The 18,857-nt window shown below is 49.0% G+C and overlaps 1 protein-coding gene across 3 annotated transcripts in view; it reads left to right on the top strand.

Moving 5' to 3' along the window:
- TTLL6 (tubulin tyrosine ligase like 6) overlaps positions 1-18,857 on the top strand; it is a 46,672-nt gene that overhangs the window by 8,838 nt on the left and 18,977 nt on the right. For 2 of the 3 annotated variants that reach the window (XM_086358063.1, XM_086358062.1), the window contains exons 1-12: positions 9-237; positions 1,098-1,138; positions 2,061-2,179; positions 2,316-2,446; positions 4,030-4,186; positions 4,961-5,104; positions 5,726-5,811; positions 11,108-11,333; positions 12,660-12,835; positions 14,126-14,314; positions 15,114-15,291; positions 16,234-16,515. In XM_086358063.1, coding sequence (XP_086214189.1) covers positions 2,159-2,179; positions 2,316-2,446; positions 4,030-4,186; positions 4,961-5,104; positions 5,726-5,811; positions 11,108-11,333; positions 12,660-12,835; positions 14,126-14,314; positions 15,114-15,291; positions 16,234-16,515 — 1,590 coding nt within the window. In that variant the 5' untranslated portion in view covers positions 9-237; positions 1,098-1,138; positions 2,061-2,158. Of the gene's footprint in view, positions 1-8; positions 238-1,097; positions 1,139-2,060; positions 2,180-2,315; positions 2,447-4,029; positions 4,187-4,960; positions 5,105-5,725; positions 5,812-11,107; positions 11,334-12,659; positions 12,836-14,125; positions 14,315-15,113; positions 15,292-16,233; positions 16,516-18,857 lie in introns of those variants that run through there. The other variant, XM_086358061.1, reaches the window with a different exon arrangement.

Below are 18,857 nucleotides of genomic sequence, written 5' to 3'. Positions count from 1 at the left end.
CTCTCCAGGGTAGAGGCGGGGGCAGTATTTCCCCCGAGCCTCCTCGCAGGCAGGGGAGATGCTCCAGTGCCTACCTTTGGAAGAAGAGGAAGGGACAGACTCAGAAGAGAAAGAGGATGGTTCTATAGAAGATTCTAAAGAAATCATCACCATGGCTTTTGTGAGAGAGAACATTGGGGCGCAAAGGGGGCTTCAGAGTGCCCATCAGCAAGGCAAGAAGAAGAGGAAGAAAAAGAGGTTAGGATTGCAAGATGGGGAATGGGGATCCATATTGGGAAAAGCAGGAGGGACCTGGAGGGGAGGGGGCCTCAGCTGCGAAGGAGTAAGTAAAGGAGAAACTGTGGAGTAAGTCACACCATTTTTGGTTCATATAAAAAAGAACCTACTTTTGATTATCTGTTTTATAGAATCAAATAATGGTGTGTGTAATCTAAAACCACACCTGTCCTCATCTTTATTCTGTTGTTAGAATGCCTTTTGAAAAACTGTGTGGGGAGAGACGATTTCCTCATTTTAAGAGAGCACTTATTGTCTTGGGGATTCAGTATACTTTAAATGTAACAGAACCACATTGATTTCTTAGGATCTGACTGTGGCTTCTGTATTCCAGTTCTTATTTAATATTTTGCCATACCCTACTCCATTCTTGGTGAGGGGGGAATGAATCACTCCTCAGACTGATTGATATCTGACATCTTATCTGCTTTCTAACTCATAGCTTCCCTTAATCGGGGGCAATAGGAGGGAGACCATTAAATATTTTGGCCAAAAAGATGTTCACTTCCTATTCCTGATGGGCCACTGGAATTAGAGGATTGAGGAGTGATGATGTTAATGTGAAGCTTCAAAATCAGCGATAATCACAATACAGAGTTTCTAGCTCATAGGCAGAGCAACAGTACTCTGCACCCATGTTTCCTGTCACTCTGCAGCTACAGGGGTGTGTGTCCTTGGTAACAGGGATGGTCAAAGCAGGCTCAGTGTGGCCACTGAGAGTTCACTCAGCTCCCATGGGGCTGGATGTTTTTGCATGCAGTCACTTGTTCTGGCAAGTGTGTCTGTCTCTGTCTTGGTGCTTTCCCCTTTCTCTTTTCCAGATGATTGGTGATCAATCTATCCAGCTGCCGATATGAGAGTGGTGAGCATCTGCCCTCAACGCATCCACCATGGGGACCCCACCAGATTCCCCCAAAGAGTTGGGAAGGGTCACTCACATATTCCTGAGGACAGGAAAGGGGTTCTAATTGTGTTCTTTGCATCTCCCAGTCCAATGAACTATTTGAGAAGGTTGGGTATCTCATTCCAAGAAAATACGAGTTTTGATCTCAGTGGTGTGTACTTCCACTATCTATAGTTCCTGTTGATGGTTATTGGGGGATCTGTTGAAGAGCTGGCAGCGATGGCTGCAATCAATGGCTCTTTTTTGGAGTACAAGTTACAAACTGGCAGTCCATGGGCGAAAGATGACCTGCAGACCTACTTTGACTGCAGAGCAGAGTGTCATTATTTTCACTTTGAATTTGGGTGCTTTAGGCTGGTCCTGACTCTTTGGGTCACTACAGGCACTTCTTCCTTTCCAGGTCCTTAAAGGTATTTGAATTTGTGTTGGAGTCAGCTCCCAGTTATTAATAGGGACCAGGAAAGAAGGATGTGTGTGGTTTTGAAATACACTGTGTAGTTTTCTTCTGTCAATTTACCTTACTAATTAAGCTTGGTTTTGGCTGATGTTAAGGATTAGTTTATATTCCCTGAACACTCAGTGCTAGTGTTTGGAGGAAAGCCAAGGCCTGCTTCCTGGCAAGGGTGGGTGAAACACTGACCTCAGAAAACCTTTTGTGGTGATCGCTGGGCACAGGCCATGCTCTCCAATAGCTTTTGACTCTCTGTGTTCCTTTCTCGGCAATGGCATGTCCAGATGGGGCAAGATGGCTTCCGGTCCCAAGGAGCCCACTAGTCTGGCTTCCGTGTATAGTCTGGGAGCACCTAGGAACGTAACCTCCCCCTCTTGTGCTTCTTCCCCACTTTCCCCCTTGGGTCTTTCTTCCTCTCCCTCCTGGCAGTGCGTAGGGCCGCCCAACAGTATGGCCTTCGAGAGGGAGGAGAAAATGACGACTGGACTCTCTACTGGACTGACTTCTCAGTGTCACTGGAACGGGTGATGGAAATGAAAAGTTACCAGGTATCTGGGTCAGAGCTGGTCCTCGGTGTAAGCGTGGCATCGACCCTGTGGGGCCCCACTCTTATGACTACCCCAAAGGGGAGCTCCTGGGTGCTCCTCTGGGCCCCATTGTTCACCACTTCGGCTTCCTTTGCAGAAAATCAATCACTTCCCAGGGATGAGTGAAATCTGCCGCAAGGACTTGCTGGCCAGGAATATGAGCCGCATGTTGAAGATGTTCCCGAAAGATTTCCACTTTTTCCCGAGGACCTGGTGTCTTCCTGCTGAGTGAGTGCCCCTTTCTCCACTCCCCACCCCCAGTTTACATTTTCCCCTTGCCCCTAACCCTGGTTACTACTTTCCCTTCCCATGGGATCTTCCATTTCTCTCGCTTCAGGAAGAGAAGGGATAAAGGGTGTGTCAAAGGTTGAGAAAACACAAGGCTCTGCCTGTAAAATTAGATGACATTTAGGGGCTGGGTGCCTTGGAGCCTGTGCCCACAGTTGGGTTGAGAGTTTGTTCTCACCTTGAAAGCTGTTAATTTTGAACTTGTTCCAGTCCTTTCACTGTGCAGTTTCTGAATTTTTGAGGCCTTCGAGCACTTCTGGAGGGAGTGAGGTGATAGTTAGAGCCCTCTAACCATTAGGAGCAGGGAGGGATGCCTGACCTCTGACCCATGGCAGGACATGGCAGTCAGCCTTTTCCCATCTCTGTCTCACTATATCCATCTGGACATCCATTCCTGGTACATAAAGTACTCTGGACCACACCGCTGAGAAGCAGGAGAAATGTGAGGTGACATGAGCATGACCTGGGTACAGTCCGGTGTCTGGATGAGGTGGGGAGGTGGGGGTACAGAAGCATTGCCATCAGAATGATGTTCATAGGGCAGGGGCCCCACAGGAGTCCCACTGTCCCTGCTCCACTGAGTGCTTTCCCAAACCAAGAGCACCAGGGTGCCCAGCCTTTTCAGACTTGTCTAGAACAATTGGCAGAACTTAGCTGCAACTTAGAAGGAAATGTGTTTGTCATCAGGTCAGCAGGCTCCTCCAGATTTCCTGGCCACTGAGAGACATTGTAGTTACATGACTTTTCCAGTGGCCACAAAGCTCCTTTGAGTTAAATGGAAAACAAGAAGTATTGCAAGGCTGAGATTTAGAATGCTTTAAGTTGGTTGCTTGCTTCTGAGTATACTTTCTTCAAAGTACATTCAAAGATAGCATTTGCCGGACTACCCCAGTGGTCCAGTGATTAAGACTCCACCTTCCAATGCAGGGGGTGCAGGTTCAATCCTGGTTGGGGAACTAAGATCCCAAATGCCATGGGGTGAGGCCAAAAATTAAAATAAAAAGATAGCACTTTCCCTGTCCCTCTAGCTAGAGTGGAGGTGTTACAGAGGAAAAGCTGAAGTCCAGAGCAGGGAAGGAGATCCAAAGTCACGTCATTTGTCAGGGCTTGAGTCAGATTTAGAACTCCACATCTCTTATCTGTAAACTCAAAGCCAAACTGCGTGGATCACAGTTACTTTTATGGGAAGTGAGGCATGTACCAACACCTTGCCTGCACTGTGTCATGTATGAGATAACTGCCATTGTCCACATTGTGTAGATGAGGGAACTGAGGTTTAGTGAGATCAAGTCCATGCAAAGGGCCACACTGCTGGTGAGTGATGTTGCCTGGGTTTAAATCCAGCTCTGATCTCCCTCCAGAGCCCATCCACTCTCCACTGTGTGTGCTCCACTATCTCTCCAGATCTCTGGGCATCTGTCTGTCAATTCCAGGGTTTTTGTAGCTTTTTTTAAAAAAATAAAGAGCTTTCATTTTCGCTGATCCCCAGCTAAAGGTGTCTCATTCCCTCCCTGCTCTGGTAGCTGGGGAGATTTGCAGAACTACAGCAGGTCAAGAAAAAATAAGACTTACATCTGTAAGCCGGATTCGGGCTGCCAAGGGAAAGGTATATTCATCACCCGAACAGTGAAAGAAATCAAACCAGGGGAGGATATGATCTGTCAGCTCTATATCTCAAAGGTACTTCCTCATCATAACTATTTATTTATCATCCATGCACCCTCAGGCTGTAGCTTCACTGTGAAACTAGGGAAGGGAGGGCAGGGAGGGAGTGATGCTGAATCCCATCTTCTGCCTTGTACTTGGTCAGACCAAGCCTTCTGACTGGAGAGGTGACATGTGCCTAGGCCAGCGTGCCCTTGCACCCTTGGAGGTTGGTCTGGCCCTGCCAGGCTGGCCCCTTGCCTCTAACAGCCACTGATCTCTGGAGATCCCACCTCCTCTGGGAGAGAGAAGTAGCTCTGGAGAGATCAGGGCAACCAGCTTTACTCCATGGCTGGAGATAAAGCCCAGTACAGAGAGGGAGCCTTCTAGAAGGTACATGGAAGGGAAGCCTGGCTGGCATTGCCATCAGCATTGCAACTGCATGAGAATTCTGGCAGAAGAGCAACAGTAGTATATGCAGTCCTGGAGGGTGACAACATGTCCTTCATCATAGGACTTCTTCATGTTATTTTGTTTCATTGCCAGGAGAGCTCTTCAAGGTAGTTACTTACTTGTGCCATTCGACAGATCAGGAAACAAAGGCCAGGTGTGGTTTAGTGACTTCCACAGGGTCACGTGATGGGTCACAGGGCCCAGGCCCCACATCTCCCTCTCCAGTCCTGGCCCAGGCCACCCTTTTTTAAACACAGGCAACACTGGAGCTGACACCAAACACAAGACAGGGCCCTAATGAGCTTCAGGTCTGGGTTTCTCCTCTGACGCTGTGTGGCTTCTGTTCTCTCCTCCCAGCCCTTTATCATTGACGGGTTCAAGTTCGACTTACGGATTTATGTGCTCATGACATCCTGTGACCCCCTCAGGATTTTTGTGTACAATGAAGGACTGGCACGCTTCGCCACCACCTCTTACTCCCATCCCTGCACAGACAACCTGGTGAGCTCGGGGACACGCTCCCTCCACTTCCTCTTTAAGCTGGTAAAAAACCCCTAGTTACATCTGCATTCCCAAGGCGGGGTGAATGTGGCTGTCACTTGCTGGACTCTCATTTAGTGTGTAACAGGGTGTATCTGTTCTTGGATTTAGCCTTCCCAAGAGCCCTCAGAATAGGGATTATCATCTCCAATTTACAGATGAGGAAACTAAAATCCAGTTATAAGGACAGCAGAACTAGGAAAGTCCAGGACCTTGGGCCAAGGCCCAAGTTCACAGAACTAGGAAGAGGCGAGGATGGGACTCGTGGCCTGACTGCAAAACCACAGTTCCATGGTGCTCAAAAAAACGACATGGGCAAGCCCTTAGTCCTTCCCCCACATCCCTGGCCCCAAGGTTCCTCAGGTCTTCCTCAGCAGAGTGCCACTCAGCCTCCAGAGGAGTGGGAGTGTTATGCTCCAGCTATAGGGTACCCCTTCTTTCTTCCTCCTTTTAGCCAGTATATGTAAGCCCTAAGACATCTTCTTCCTTCTCTTTAAACCCCAGGGCCCATGGGAGGGTGCATTGAGGATGTGGGAGGCTGCGCTTCCTTCTGACCCCACAGACTTGTGTCTCTTTCCCCAGAACGATATCTGCATGCACCTGACTAATTATTCCATTAATAAGCACAGTGCCAATTTCCTTCAAGATGCTCACTCTGGCAGCAAGAGGTAAGGAAGCGGTTCCCCTTCTCTTTTCTTCCCCTGCTGGGCTCAGAGTGGCTCTCTGTGATTCTACTCAAACCCCGTCAGACCCCATCAGTGTTTCCATCTCAGATCATGTGGTCTCAAAAAATATTTCTTTTCCTCTAAACCCAGAACAGACGCCTTAGTCTCTGCCTTCTGGCTGTTAATCATTAAAAGAAGGTCACATCATAAACCCTAGGGGGTTGGGAGGAGGAGAGATAAACATGAACTGTTTCCCTAGCAGGATACACACACACACCAAAACATACTCATATTACAGTTGGCCCTTCTGACATTTTCAGACCAACAGCTATTTATCGATTGCTGGTCTGCCACTGGAGAAGGACCTTCCAGGCCTGGGGTTCCCTGGGGTGTTGCTCCGACAGAGATTCTCAAATGATGTGGCATGGTGTCCTGGTGTGACATGACCTGTGGCTAGCTGGCTAGAAGTTTCCCCAGAAGAATGGGGGGAAATGGGAGGAATGCATGAGTGGCTTTTACATTTTCCCCAGTGGCTTTTACATTTCTATTATCATCTAATCCTGTCTCACTGAGTTTTAAGATGACTAGGCTAAAGGGAGAAGGAAATGGCAACCCACTCCCGTGTTCTTGCCTGGAGAATCCCATGGACGGAGAAGCCTGGTAGGCTGCAGTCCATGGGGTCGCACAGAGTCGGACACGACTGAAGCGACTTGGCAGCAGCAGCAGGCTAAAGGGAGAGGGCAAGGAAGGCCTGTGTGTCAGGGCCCATGTTGGTGCTTTGTGTGCATGTTTTTTTCATTGAATTTTTGCAACACCATGGCAGAGGTGCCATCACCTCCCCTTTGTAGGTGGACAGCTATGAGTTAGGCACCACCTCCATTTTATAGATGAGGAGACTGGGCCTCTGAGAGGTTAAATAAGCTGCCGAAAATTACAGGCTATAAATGCTTGAGCTGGACACAAATGTCAGTCTGTCAGATTCCAAGGCGCATGATCTTTCTCTTGTATCAGGCTTAAAGGACTGGTAAATAGAGTCTGTTTGGCTTCAGAGAATCAGAGAAGCATAGGAAATTTCACAACTCTCTCGGTAGCAGAATTCCACAAAGCAAAAGGAAAATCAGTAGGTTAAGCCTCCTGGAAGGGGACGTGTCGGGTGGATAGAAGGCGATCTCCCCCTTGTCCGAGAGTGCCGACCACCCATCTTGCCCACAGCTCCCTGACCTCCTCTTTGCCCACCTGGTCCTTGGGGACCCACTGGCATTCTGCATTGTTCCATGTTGAACATCGGGGCTCGGTGAGGCCCAGCTTCTAGTCCCTGCTCTGACTCTTGCTGGCTGAGTAGTCTGGAGCAAGTCCCTTCACCTCTGTGAGCCTCCGTTTCTTGGTCTGTAGGATGAGAGCAGTGAGATGCCCTGCCCTGCCCACCTCGTAGGGTCACTCCAAGCCTCACGTGACCTGTGAGAGCTCCCAGACCGCTAGCGCTCCTAGTTACTGTGATTTCTCCTTAGTCTAGAGGCGTGTAGTTAAAGGACCACCATCCCCCTCCTCTTATGAGAACAAACACCCCACTAATGGACTTTGGGCCCTCAGACTGTGATGGGCAGTGTGTGTGTGGTGCCAGGACCAAGGTGGGGGTGTAGAGTATTGTTCTGCTGCCTGTATTTTCCTTCCTTCCTTCCTCTTCTTTCTCGTCGCCTCTCTCACCCAGGCCTGGCCTCACTGCTCTGCTCTTGTCCATCCCCCTCCCTGCTGGAGCCCCCTCTCCTACCCGCCCCCCGCAGTCCACCATCCACCCTTTCTCTAGGCCCATCTCTCCTCAGCTGCACCTGGATGTCTGTGTTGCCTTCTGCTCAGCATTTCCCAATGTCTTGCATCCTCTCTCCTCATGTCCACCCCAGCAGTCCAAGCTTCCCCCTCTCTACCTTCTGATTCACAGGATTGGAGAGTTTGGTATCATCTCAGATGTTTCCTTTTTCAGCAAATCATTGAATTCTGAAGTTCCTTCCTTCAAATTTCCCCCAGTCCTTTCCTGTCCACCAGGCCTGACCTTGGTTCAGCCTCTTCCTTGACTATTGCATGACCTCATCACTCTTCTCCTTAGCTCCAGGCACCTCTGCTTAACCTTTCTGTACCTCCGATTTCTCATCTCTGAAATGATGAGATTGGGACATCCCTGGTGGTCCAGTGTCTAAAACTCCGCACTCCCATGCAGGGGGCCTGGGTTCAATCCCTGGTCAGGGAACTAGATCCTAGATGCTTCAACTAAAAGATCTTGAATGCCACATCAAAAGCTCAGCATAGCCAAACGAATAAATAAAATGACATGATAGGGAATTCCCTGGTGGTCCCGTGGTTGGGATTCCGCATTTACACTGCAGGGGGCACATGGGTTTGATCCCTAATCAGTTCACTGATCAGATCCCACAAGCCGTGCAGTGCAGCCCACAAAATAAATACAAATAGATAAATAAAATGATGCAATAAAAACAAATCCTGGCCAGCCAGCCTCAAACAGATTTACCATAAGAACTTACTGAGATGATGTGTATGAATAGGCCTCAAAAACCATAACCCCCATGCAGGTGGCTCCTGTTATTATTATACACTCCATATACTCATTACTTCCACACTCAGGCAACCAGTATGATTCCCAGGTGCCTAGAGCACCAGTTCAAACTCCTCTAGTCGCTCTATGCTTTGACCAGACCCCATTTCCCACTATTATTATTACTACAATAATAGTTACCATTTTATTTGTTGGGCATTTGCTGTCTGCCAGACACTGCTCTGAGAAATTTACACACCTCAATACATTTAATCCTCACAATGACACTATTAAGTTGGCATGATTTCCCAAGTTTGCATATTAGGGAACAGGTATAATAATGTTAAGAAACTTGGCCAAGGTTACACAGCTAGAAAGTGGCAGAGCTGGAATTAACTCCTGAGTCTGGTCCTTGCCCTTAACTACTAGTAACACTGCCTGCACCATCCACTCTGTGGTGTTCTCCAAGGATGTTCTTTTGCTCGCTTTTTGATACACAAGCCTTGCTCATTCCCACTTCTCTGCCTTTGCTCAGCTCCACCTGGAAACATAGGGAAACATCCTTGAAGGCCCTTCTGTCTAACTAAGCTCAGTGTTGCCTTCTCTGACCTGGTCCTAGATGCTGGTCCAGCCACATAACCACTGCAGCGTGGGGGAAACCCATCTTCTCCGTGGGCCTCTGTTTCCTCACTTGTCAGATGGGAGAATTGTCTTCCATCTCTAAGGACAAGCCTGTGGAATCTGAGTCTAATCACCCCAGAAACCTCTCCATCTCTGGACTCCCACCATCCTCCTGGTCAGCATCAACTGTAGCCTGTAACTACTCTGCTTGGAGCACATGTTTGTCCTGTGTACCCAGTTGTACTTAAGTTCCTTGAGGGTTAGTATGGCGCCCTGGCTTTAGAATCTAGGTGTTTCCCATGTTTTAAGGCAGAATGTTTTCCTTCTCTCCCTCCAATTTGCTTTCACCTCTCTTCATTCTCCTCTTCCTCACCTTTTGAAACCATCTGCTTCTCCTACTGACTGCCCCACCTGCCCTAAACTCCCCCCTTCCTAGCTTGACACCAACCATACCCGCAGTAAATCCCCACCAGACTGCAAACTCAGTAGGAGCAGTGAAGAAGAAAAACTGGAAACTTAGCAGGCCTCCAGGGCAGACACGGGGCCTTCTTCATCTTTCAGGGAGCCTGGCACATAGTTGGTGTGTTAAATTGAATGGACTAACCACTGGGCGTTATGAAATTACACAGTATTGTGGGTTCATTGTGATGTGCCTGAGTCATCAAGAAGAGGTTATGTTATGATTCATAATGTCTATTATAAGATGGTAGAGGAGTATCTAATCTATTTTGGGAATATTTATTTCCCAGTTAGGCAAATTAAACACTTTTTTTTTTTTCACTTGAGAGGATTGGCTTCAAGTGATCTGGAAAATTCATTTACGAGCAGCACTTCATCCTGGACAGTGGCAGGTAGAAAGGCGTGCCTCTGTACTGAGTGTCTCTGTTTATCTGTCGTCCTATAAGTGCGTCTTTGGTTGTTTCATATGTATGCTGGCTCCTCAAATGGTCCTTAGGCTTCCCACAGGAGAGGTGCTGCTTTCTCAGGATCCCCTCATCGCATGAATTTTGCACACACAGCAGTGTGTTTGTCGCTCAGTTGTGTCCAACCCTTGGTGACCCCACGGACTATAGCCCGCCAGGCTCCTCTGCCCATGGGATTCTCCAGGCAAGAATACTGGAGTGGGTTGCCATGCCCTCCTCCAGGGAATCTTCCTCACCCAGGGATCAAACCCATGTGTCTTATGTCTCCTGCAGTGGCAGGTGGGTTCTTTACCACTGGAGCCACCAGCAGGCCCTTAGTAAGTGTGCATTGGCTCCACCGACTGGGGTCCAGATCTATGGACTGCTGCTTGAGCTGTATTTCCTGTCTTCTCATTCTTCTCTTTGCTTTTCATTCTCCCGCATCACCCATATTTCCTCCTCCAATGTTTTCACTTCCTACTTTGGCTCTGTGCACACATGTGTGTATGTGAGGGGGCTGGTATCTGTCCCCACCATTGTCTTTTGGACCTGTCAGATTTGTCCTGTCTCTGTACTGCCCAGCTCAGAGCTGACTGGAGCATTTCTTCACAAATTCTCTGCAAGGGGCAGATATTCTCCGATATCTGTGACAGGGGGACCAGCCATCTTGGTTTGCCTGTGACTGAGGGGTTTCCTGGGATGTGGGACTTTAAGCTGTAAAGTCAAGACTATCTGGTTTGCCTGGGACAGTGGGTAACTCTATCTGTGGAAATGCCTTGGGGTTGCCTTTTCCCTCTGGGCTTCCCTTTAGGGGGTTAACATTGAATAAAATTAACAATATTTCTGTGTTTTTAGTGTCCCCAGAATCCCCTCAGATAGTGGAAGTGGAACCCAGATATCAGTGGTCTTAAAAGACTCCTTAAGTGCTTCTAATTAACACCAAAGGCTAAGAAACCATTGCTACCAAAGCAACATTGTGATGTGGGGTGTTGGTTTTTACAATTTTTAAAATTCATCCATTCAGCGGGATAGCCAATCCCTGCCCCAGCCCACAGATGTTTCCTCCTGCGGGTCCTCCTGAGCTGACACAGCTATTACCCTGGCTCCTGAGTGTCCCTCCCACTGGCTTTGGGACTTTATCCTCTCTAGAAGTTTCTAGTTTCCAGCATTCTGCGGCCTTAGATGACCAGAGGTGGGCCGCCCTGCCTCATGGCCCATGGTTCCCTTCCAGGAAGCTCTCCACCTTCAACACGTACATGGAGAGCCATGGCTACAACGTGGCGCAGATCTGGAGAGACATTGAGGACGTTGTTATCAAGACGATCATCTCGGCCTACCCCATCATCAAGCATAACTACCACACCTGCTTTCCCCACCACACACTCAACAGCGCCTGCTTTGAAATCCTGGGCTTTGACATTTTGTTAGATCACAAACTCAAGCCCTGGCTGCTGGAGGTAGGGAGGTTGGGGTGAGGGGTAAAGCTGGCACCTGTGACTGGGGTCAGTCCCATCCCTCCGCCCTCCTGGCTCAGCTAGCATGTTGTAATCCACTTGCTGAGCAACGGCCTCCCCGGTGCTCGCTGCCTGGGGCGTCTCCCTTTGCTGAAAAGCGGCCACCAGAGGGAGGTAGACGGCCGGGAATTAGAGAATTCCTTGTGCTTTCTTGAGGTCCACCCAGACTTAGAAGCTCTGATCTCAGGCACAGAGTGACTCTAAAGACAGCTCTACCTTTTCTAACAGAGTTGTCTCCGTCACAGAAAGGAGACTTTGATCTTCATCAAAGCTGGGTGGAGGATATTTGAGATCAGATGGAGCTACTGGGCCTGGCTATCTGGGGCCTAGATTCAGTACCAAGCACCAGCAGAGAACAACCTAGTGTCTGTGGGCACGGAAAAGGGCGGGGGCCACTCAGTGAGTTTCCTGTCTCCTCCAGACCCATGGGGTGGTGGGAAGAGGAGGAAGAGAAGCTTCTGGGTGTCTGAGTCTCTTCCTGACTGGACCTGTGCGAGCAGGCCTCTCCCGCGGCCGTTCAGAGTACACACCGGAAGCAGGGGCGAGGGCAGGGTTGTGGTGCAAGTCAGAGGTGATGGTGACGGCTGCCAGTGATACAGAGGCAGCCCTCAGACGGGAAGACCCAGAATTACATATCAAATTCCTGGGGTCTTGCCTTTCCTCCATTCCTAGCCCTTGTTCCCAAGTGCAGGTGGGAAGGAGAATATGGCCGTTCAGAGCTCTTACCAAAGAGCAGAATAAGCTACCAGGAGCAAGCCTTCAGAAACTGCTAGAAGTCTTCAAATGTCACATAGTGCCTCTGAACAATATGTACTCTTCTGTGAGCAGGAATGAGTCATCTCAGTCCTCCCACCATCCTGACCCTTAACCCCTGTCAGGATCCTGAATGCATCACTCCCTTCCCCTCCCCACCTCCCAGCCTGGCCCTCTGGACTGCCCTCTTCCAGCTGTTCCCTGGGGTGCACAGTACACGGGAGGGGCACATGCACCCCAGATGAAGGGGAAACCAAAGACAGTGCCCCCACTCCCACCCCTTGGCATGCTCCTCAGGAATTCAGGACTGAAATAAAGCTAGTTACACTGCAGGGGGTTCTGCTCCTTCCTTTTTTCACCGGGGCTCCAGTCCAGACCCTCTTTCCCTCTCTCTTCCACTCATTGTGGTAGCCAGGGCCCCTAGGTGGGCTCGGGTGGCTCCGTGGAGGGGGCACTTAGCTTTACCCCCTGCTTGCATGCTGCCCAGCCTCCCCAGCTGCCGTCTTGTCCTCACAGGTAAACCACTCTCCAAGCTTCTCCACTGACTCCTGGTTGGATAAAGAGGTAAAGGATAGTCTGCTGTACGACACTCTGGTCCTGATCAACCTGAGAAGCTGTGACAAAAAGAAGGTCTTGGAGGAGGAGAGACAGCGGGGGCAGTTCCTACAGCAGTGTCGTTCTCGGGAGACCAGGTACAGTCATGGGTCAGTTCTAACAAATGATAATCCTGTTTGGAACATTAGTTTCCATTTGCAGGATGTGGCAGGTTAAACAGTTTTTCCTGTGGTTATTCCTTTGTTCCTAAAAATAGATTTATTTATAGACATAAGTACATGTGATGAATATAATTTGTTAATATCATATGAAGAGATCCAGGGATTACCGATACAAAAAAGTAAAACCATTTGTCATTACAAAAAGGAACATTCATCTGTTCTCCCCTTGTCACTGAGTTGTGGGGGACACCTCATCCCTGCTGCATAGCATTTGCTTTCATTCTATAACAGAGGCCTTCGTCCGCAGAGCGAAAAGGAAATCTCAGAGCCCGTCAAGGACTTGGCTTTGCTGCTTTTCAGATCTCACAGTGGCCCCTGCCCTCCCCACAAGCCTGACCCTTCGGAACTGAACTTCTGGAACCAGGCCATGGCATCAGGCCATCTCTGTTTGGATGGCACTGTGTTTCTCAGAGCACGTTCATGTCCACTGTCTTCCCTGTAAGGAGGGGGCGGGTAGGTGGTAGCATGGGGGATTGTATGTCCTGCTTTTGGAGCTAAGAAGACCAAGACTCTGGAAGGGGAGCTGCCTGTATAGGTCACCTCGCTGGCAAGTGTCAGGTCTGGACACAGAGCCTGATAGGTGTGCGCTGTCTGGCATTCCAGGATGCCTTCCACTGAACTCTTGGAGAAGGAGGCAGCATCATCTAAGGAGCATCCCCTGAATCAGTCTCCTCGTCATGACTTGGCCCTGGATGGCTCAGGGGCTCCTGGTTTCCCTACTATCAAAAGGGCTTATTGATCCTCCGGCCTGACCTCTACCTCCTGGGGGGCTGTGAGGGGGAATGAGATCATCAGCTCTCATAAAATCTCATCAGGCTTATCCACGAAGCCCTCAAGTTTAGCCGGTTCTCCAGAGGAGAGTAGCGGGGACTGTGATTGGAAAGGTAACAGTCTACCTCCCGTCAGAAGCTAAGCCAAGAGGGAAATGGGCTTTACCTGTGATGGGAGAGAATTTGGTGAGCTGTCAGGAAGACTGTTCTAACCAGCTGTTAGTGCACTATGACACCAGCTGTCCCAGGAGGGCTAGAATCTCCTTTCAGGAAACGTTCATGTATTCATTTACTTAGGAAACGCTGGTTGAACACTCTTGCGTGCAAAGCCTTGGTCTCACCCTAGATGACATCCATGTCCTTGGAAAGGCCATGTCCTTTCCAAGCTTGGTCCCAAGAAAACCTAACTGCAGCCCTGTGTTCTGCTTCCCAACAGGAAAGAGGAAGTCAAGGGCTTTCAGGCCGTGCGTGTAGAGAAAACTGAGAAGTATGAAAAGGAAAACTGTGGAGGGTTCCGCCTGATTTATCCCAGTGTGAATTCGGAGAAGTATGAGAAGTTTTTCCAGGACAACAACTCCCTCTTCCAGAATACAGTTACCTCCAGGGCTCGGGAGGTCTATGCCCGGTAGGAAGGCTCCTGGGGTGAGGGTGGCTGGGTGTTGGGGGAAGAGGAGATAATGCTTGACCTGTGGTGTGACCTTGGGGCAGCCATGAAGTTGCTTTAGTCTCACAAGGACCAGGAATCATAAGGTTCCTTGGTGTGGGATGTTGGTAAGTGGATATGAAGCTGTTTCTACAAACTCACCCCTAAGACAGCCACCCCAACCCCACTCCCAGAAAGCCCAACCCCTCAGAACTACTTCCTAGATTCATTCAGGTATCAGATTTAAGGACCAGAAGGGACTCATCCCATCCAGTCCAATGCCTACCCACCATCCATTTCATGGAGTGGAAAAAGGATCATCCAGCAAATAATGACAGAAGAAGCTCTAGAAGCCCTGTCCCCTGAGTCCTGTGACTGAGTTATTTCCATCACGTCTTTGACCAGAGAGGCCCAGCATATGAAGGGTTTGGATGTGGGAGCCCCTGATTTTATCCTCCTACCCAGACCCTCTCCCTAGCACTTGTCAGTTGTGTGATCTGGCATACTGGGAAGGGAGGAGGGAGATGGGGTGGTACAGTAGGGTGCTGCCCCCACCACATCTCTCCCTGGGCTAATCCCAGACGGGAAGTGGTGTGGTTGGAGGAAGGACTATCTCCTCCATCTCTTGCTTTGGAACTCTCAATCATTTGGACACACTGGGGCAGGGAAGATGGAGCACTGCCCCTCCTTGCCCAGTCTTGTCTGCCCCTCAAGAAGTATGTCCATAATATTCATAGCCCATCCCTAACCTGCGTGATACTCACTGTTCCTCACTGGGCAGGCAGCTGATCCAGGAGCTGAGACTGAAACAAGAGAAAAAATCCTTCCAAATGAAACAGAAGAGGGTAGACATGCAGGGGGAATCAGCAGGCGAGCAAGCGAGAGGCAAGAGCTGGCAGAGCTTGCGACAGAAACGACAGCAGAAATGCAAGACTACCACCAGCCAGACCTCCAAACAAGTAAACGTGGATGGGAGGGGAACGCGCATGCCCAGCACACTTCCCCGGCTGGGGCCAGTTTTCCAGGGGGGGATGCTGAGAAGACCCCTACTGAGAGCTCAGAAACACTGAAGGAATGGAGGCTGCATGGAGGGCTGGGGCCCAGGAGGGGGGCCTGGAAGTCACAAGGAGCCCCGCGGCCTTCAGAGGATCCCTCCATCCAGGCAGAGAGGACTCGCGCTGTTCTGTCCTTCTCCCTGCAGTAGGAGTAAAAGCAGCTGGGAGGCTGAGGACCAGCCCCATGTGGGAGTGGGCTCTAGGACTACCCTACTCATGGTCCCCAACTCCAGTTTAGGTTGGAATGCCCCCTTCCTGCAGGCCAGGGGCACAACTGAGAGAGGAGGCTACAGGGAAGAACTTCTGGGGGCAGGGCCTCAGAACACTACATGGAGGGCAGAACACAGCTGGTCCTTCCAGCCTGCTCTCTGCTCCAAGTATGGACTGGCCTCCAGGCTGGAGCCAGCTGTCCAGTTGTCCCGTGATCTCAGTCTCTGGAACCCCCTTCTTGGCCTAGCTCTCTCTTCTTGCTCAGTGGAAAGATTCAGTTGACTTTTCAGTCTCTCTCCTCCTTCTTAAAGACTTACCTGAAGTGACAGGATTAGAGGGGTTTTTTTGGAATAATTTTTTTAGGGTCATAGACCCTCTGAGAATCTGATAAAAGCTATGGAATCTCTTTCCATAAGTAACTGCAGTTTTAAGTGGTTCAAAGGCCCCATGAAGCCATCCATGAGCCCTCTAGGGGTGTCCTTGAACCCTAGGTTAAGAGCCCTGGATTAGAGAGACTGATTCAGATTGCTTTCCTCTACTCCTGATCTCCTTTGCACCTACCGTTGGGTGCAGATGATCTGGAAGTGGACAGAGCTTGGTTCCCATGGGCTCTATGTTTGGTTTCCTTCTTCCCAGTATCTCCAGCCATTGATATTGGTGTCCGGTACACCTGACTTGCTCTCGAGTGTCAGACACACAGAGAAAAATGAAGCAGATGGCAGCCTTGACCAGGAGGCCCCCAAAGAGGAGGCTGATCCAGCACTCTGTAAGCCTTCATCTTCAAGGCCTTACAGCTCTGTACCTGACCTGAGGAATTCAAGCCTTCTCAGCTGCTCCAGGCCAGAGCTCAGTAAACCCATCTCCAAAATGAAGGAAGCCAAGTCTACCTCTGCAGTGAACACGATCACCAGCACTGTGGTAAGTAGAGCAGTCTGCCTCCCCTGAGGACTGAGCTGGGGTGGGGTGGGGTAGTGGTGGGAGTCTTGCCTTCTGGTCCATTCTCCGCCCCTGACTTACTATGGCCCTTTGAGTAAGCTGCCTTCCCTTCTCAGGCCTCGATTTCCCCACTTGTGAAGTCCAAGTTGTGGAACAACACTCCTGCTAGGAGTCTAGGCCTATGGTATAGGGCTTTTAGAAAGGATGCATGCCCTCTTTGGGGCAGGTTACCATCTGTTGTATTAGTTTCTGTAGGGCTGCTGTAACAAATTACTGTAAACTTAGTGGCTTGAAACACAAATCTCTTATCTCACAAATCTATTCTTCAGATCAGAAGCTAAAGATCTGAAAACAAGGTGTTGACAGGGTCATGCTCCCCTCTCTAGGGAGGATCCTTGCTTGCTTCTTGCTAGATTCTGGTGGCTGCTGTCCAATCTCTGCCTCTGTCATCACATGGACTTCTTCCTTGTGCTTCTCCTCTGTGTTGACTGGTATAAGGATACCAGTCATTGGATTTAGGGCTTACCGTTATCCACAATGAGCTTATTTTTAACTTGAGATCTGCAAAGATCCTATTTCCGAGTAAGGTCACATTCTGAGGTTGTGGGTGTACATAAATTTTAGGGAGCTGTTGAACCCAGTATACCACCTCAACAACATTTCCATTTGAAACAATGGAGTTTCAAACTCCATTGATGTATGGACACCTTTTGATGGAAAGAAACCTCTTTCAGATTCCAATTGTAAACAAATTATTTTTTTAATATATACAAGCATAAGATCAGATATAAAGCCTTTATACCTATAACTCTTGAAGTGAAGTGAAAGTTGCTCAGTCATGTCCTACTCTTTGCCACCCCATGGACCATTCAGTCCATGGAATTCTCTAGGCCAGAGTACTGGAGTGGGCAGCCATTTCCTTCTTCAGGGGATCTTCCCAACCCAGGGATCGAACCCACATCTCTCGAATTGCAGGTGGATTCTTTATCATCTGAGCCATCAGAGAAGCCCACCTATAGCTCTTGCTCCATGCTAAGTTGTTGCAGTCGTTTCCAAATCTTTGCGACCCCATGGATTGTAGCCCACCAGGCTCCTCTATCCATGGGATTTCCCAGGCAAGAGTACTGGAGTGGGTTGCCTTTTCCTCCTCCAGGGGATCTTCCTGACCTAGGGAAGACCCAGTGTCTCCTGTGTCTCCTGCATTGGCAGGCAGGTTCTTTACCACTGAGCCACCAGGGAAACTTAAAACTCTTACACAGCTACAAAACAAAACAAAGCACTTCCTGGTGGTCCAGTGGTTGAGGATCTGCCTGCCAAAGCAGGGGACATGGGTTCAATCCCTGATCCAAGAAGATCCCACAGGCTTCAGGGCAGCTAAGCCCGTGCAGCACAGCTGTTGAGCTCATGCTCTAGAGCCTGTGAGCTACAACTGCTAAAGCCCGCACACTCTAGGACCCATGCTTTGCAGCAAGAGAAGCCTACACACCACAAAGAAGAGAAGCACCCGTTCCCTGGAACTAGAGAAAGCTTGCGCTCAGCACCAAAGACCCAGTCTGGCCAAAAACTAATTAATTAAAAAACAAAGCAAACAGCACCAATAAAATGGGCACAAAATATTAACTTCCCATGACAGTTGATTTTCTATTTTTTGTAGAAACCAAGTTGCCACATAAATGTGGTACTGAGAGTCCTAACACAGGTTCTTTTAGGCCAACCACGAGCTATGTGGTGACTCTACTGGAAAATCTTCAGCACTGTTGGGCCTTCACTTGGTCCAAGTGCAGTATAAAGCAGTGCAGTGTTTTTCAAATTTCTAACCAGAGCCCATAATAGAAATTCATTTTATTTCATAGTCCATCAAATATACATACCTACAACTGGAGAAGAGTTTAAAACAGTGCTTAGCCATGCTGCATATAGTGAGTGACTCAGTCTTTTCTTTTAAAAATACCACTTACAACTCCCTAAATTAATTTCATGACCTAGTGGTAGGCTTGCAACCCATAGTTTGATAAACATCTTAAAGAGAGTTTGCTTCAAAGCTTTATCCCCTTGGATTTCACAATGATTTCTTGGATATGACACCAAAAGTACAAGCAGCAAACCCACACATAGATAAGTGGGACTACATCAGACTTAAATAATCAACAAAATAAAAAGACAACCTTGGAATGGGAGAAACTCTTTTCAGATTGTATATCTGATAGAGATTAATATCCAGAATATATAAAGAACTCTTACAACACACAGCAACAACAAAACCAAACAACCTGATTAAAAAATGGGCAAAGGCTGGGACTTCCCCGGTGGTCCACTGGTTAGGA

Source organism: Bos grunniens, chromosome 19 (genome assembly GCF_055505025.1).
Source record: "Bos grunniens cultivar Pamir isolate PY7600 chromosome 19, Bosgru_T2T1.0, whole genome shotgun sequence".
NCBI lineage: Eukaryota > Metazoa > Chordata > Mammalia > Artiodactyla > Bovidae > Bos > Bos grunniens.
Note: the sequence above shows the minus strand (reverse complement) of the source record. Positions and strands in the feature narration are given on the sequence as shown.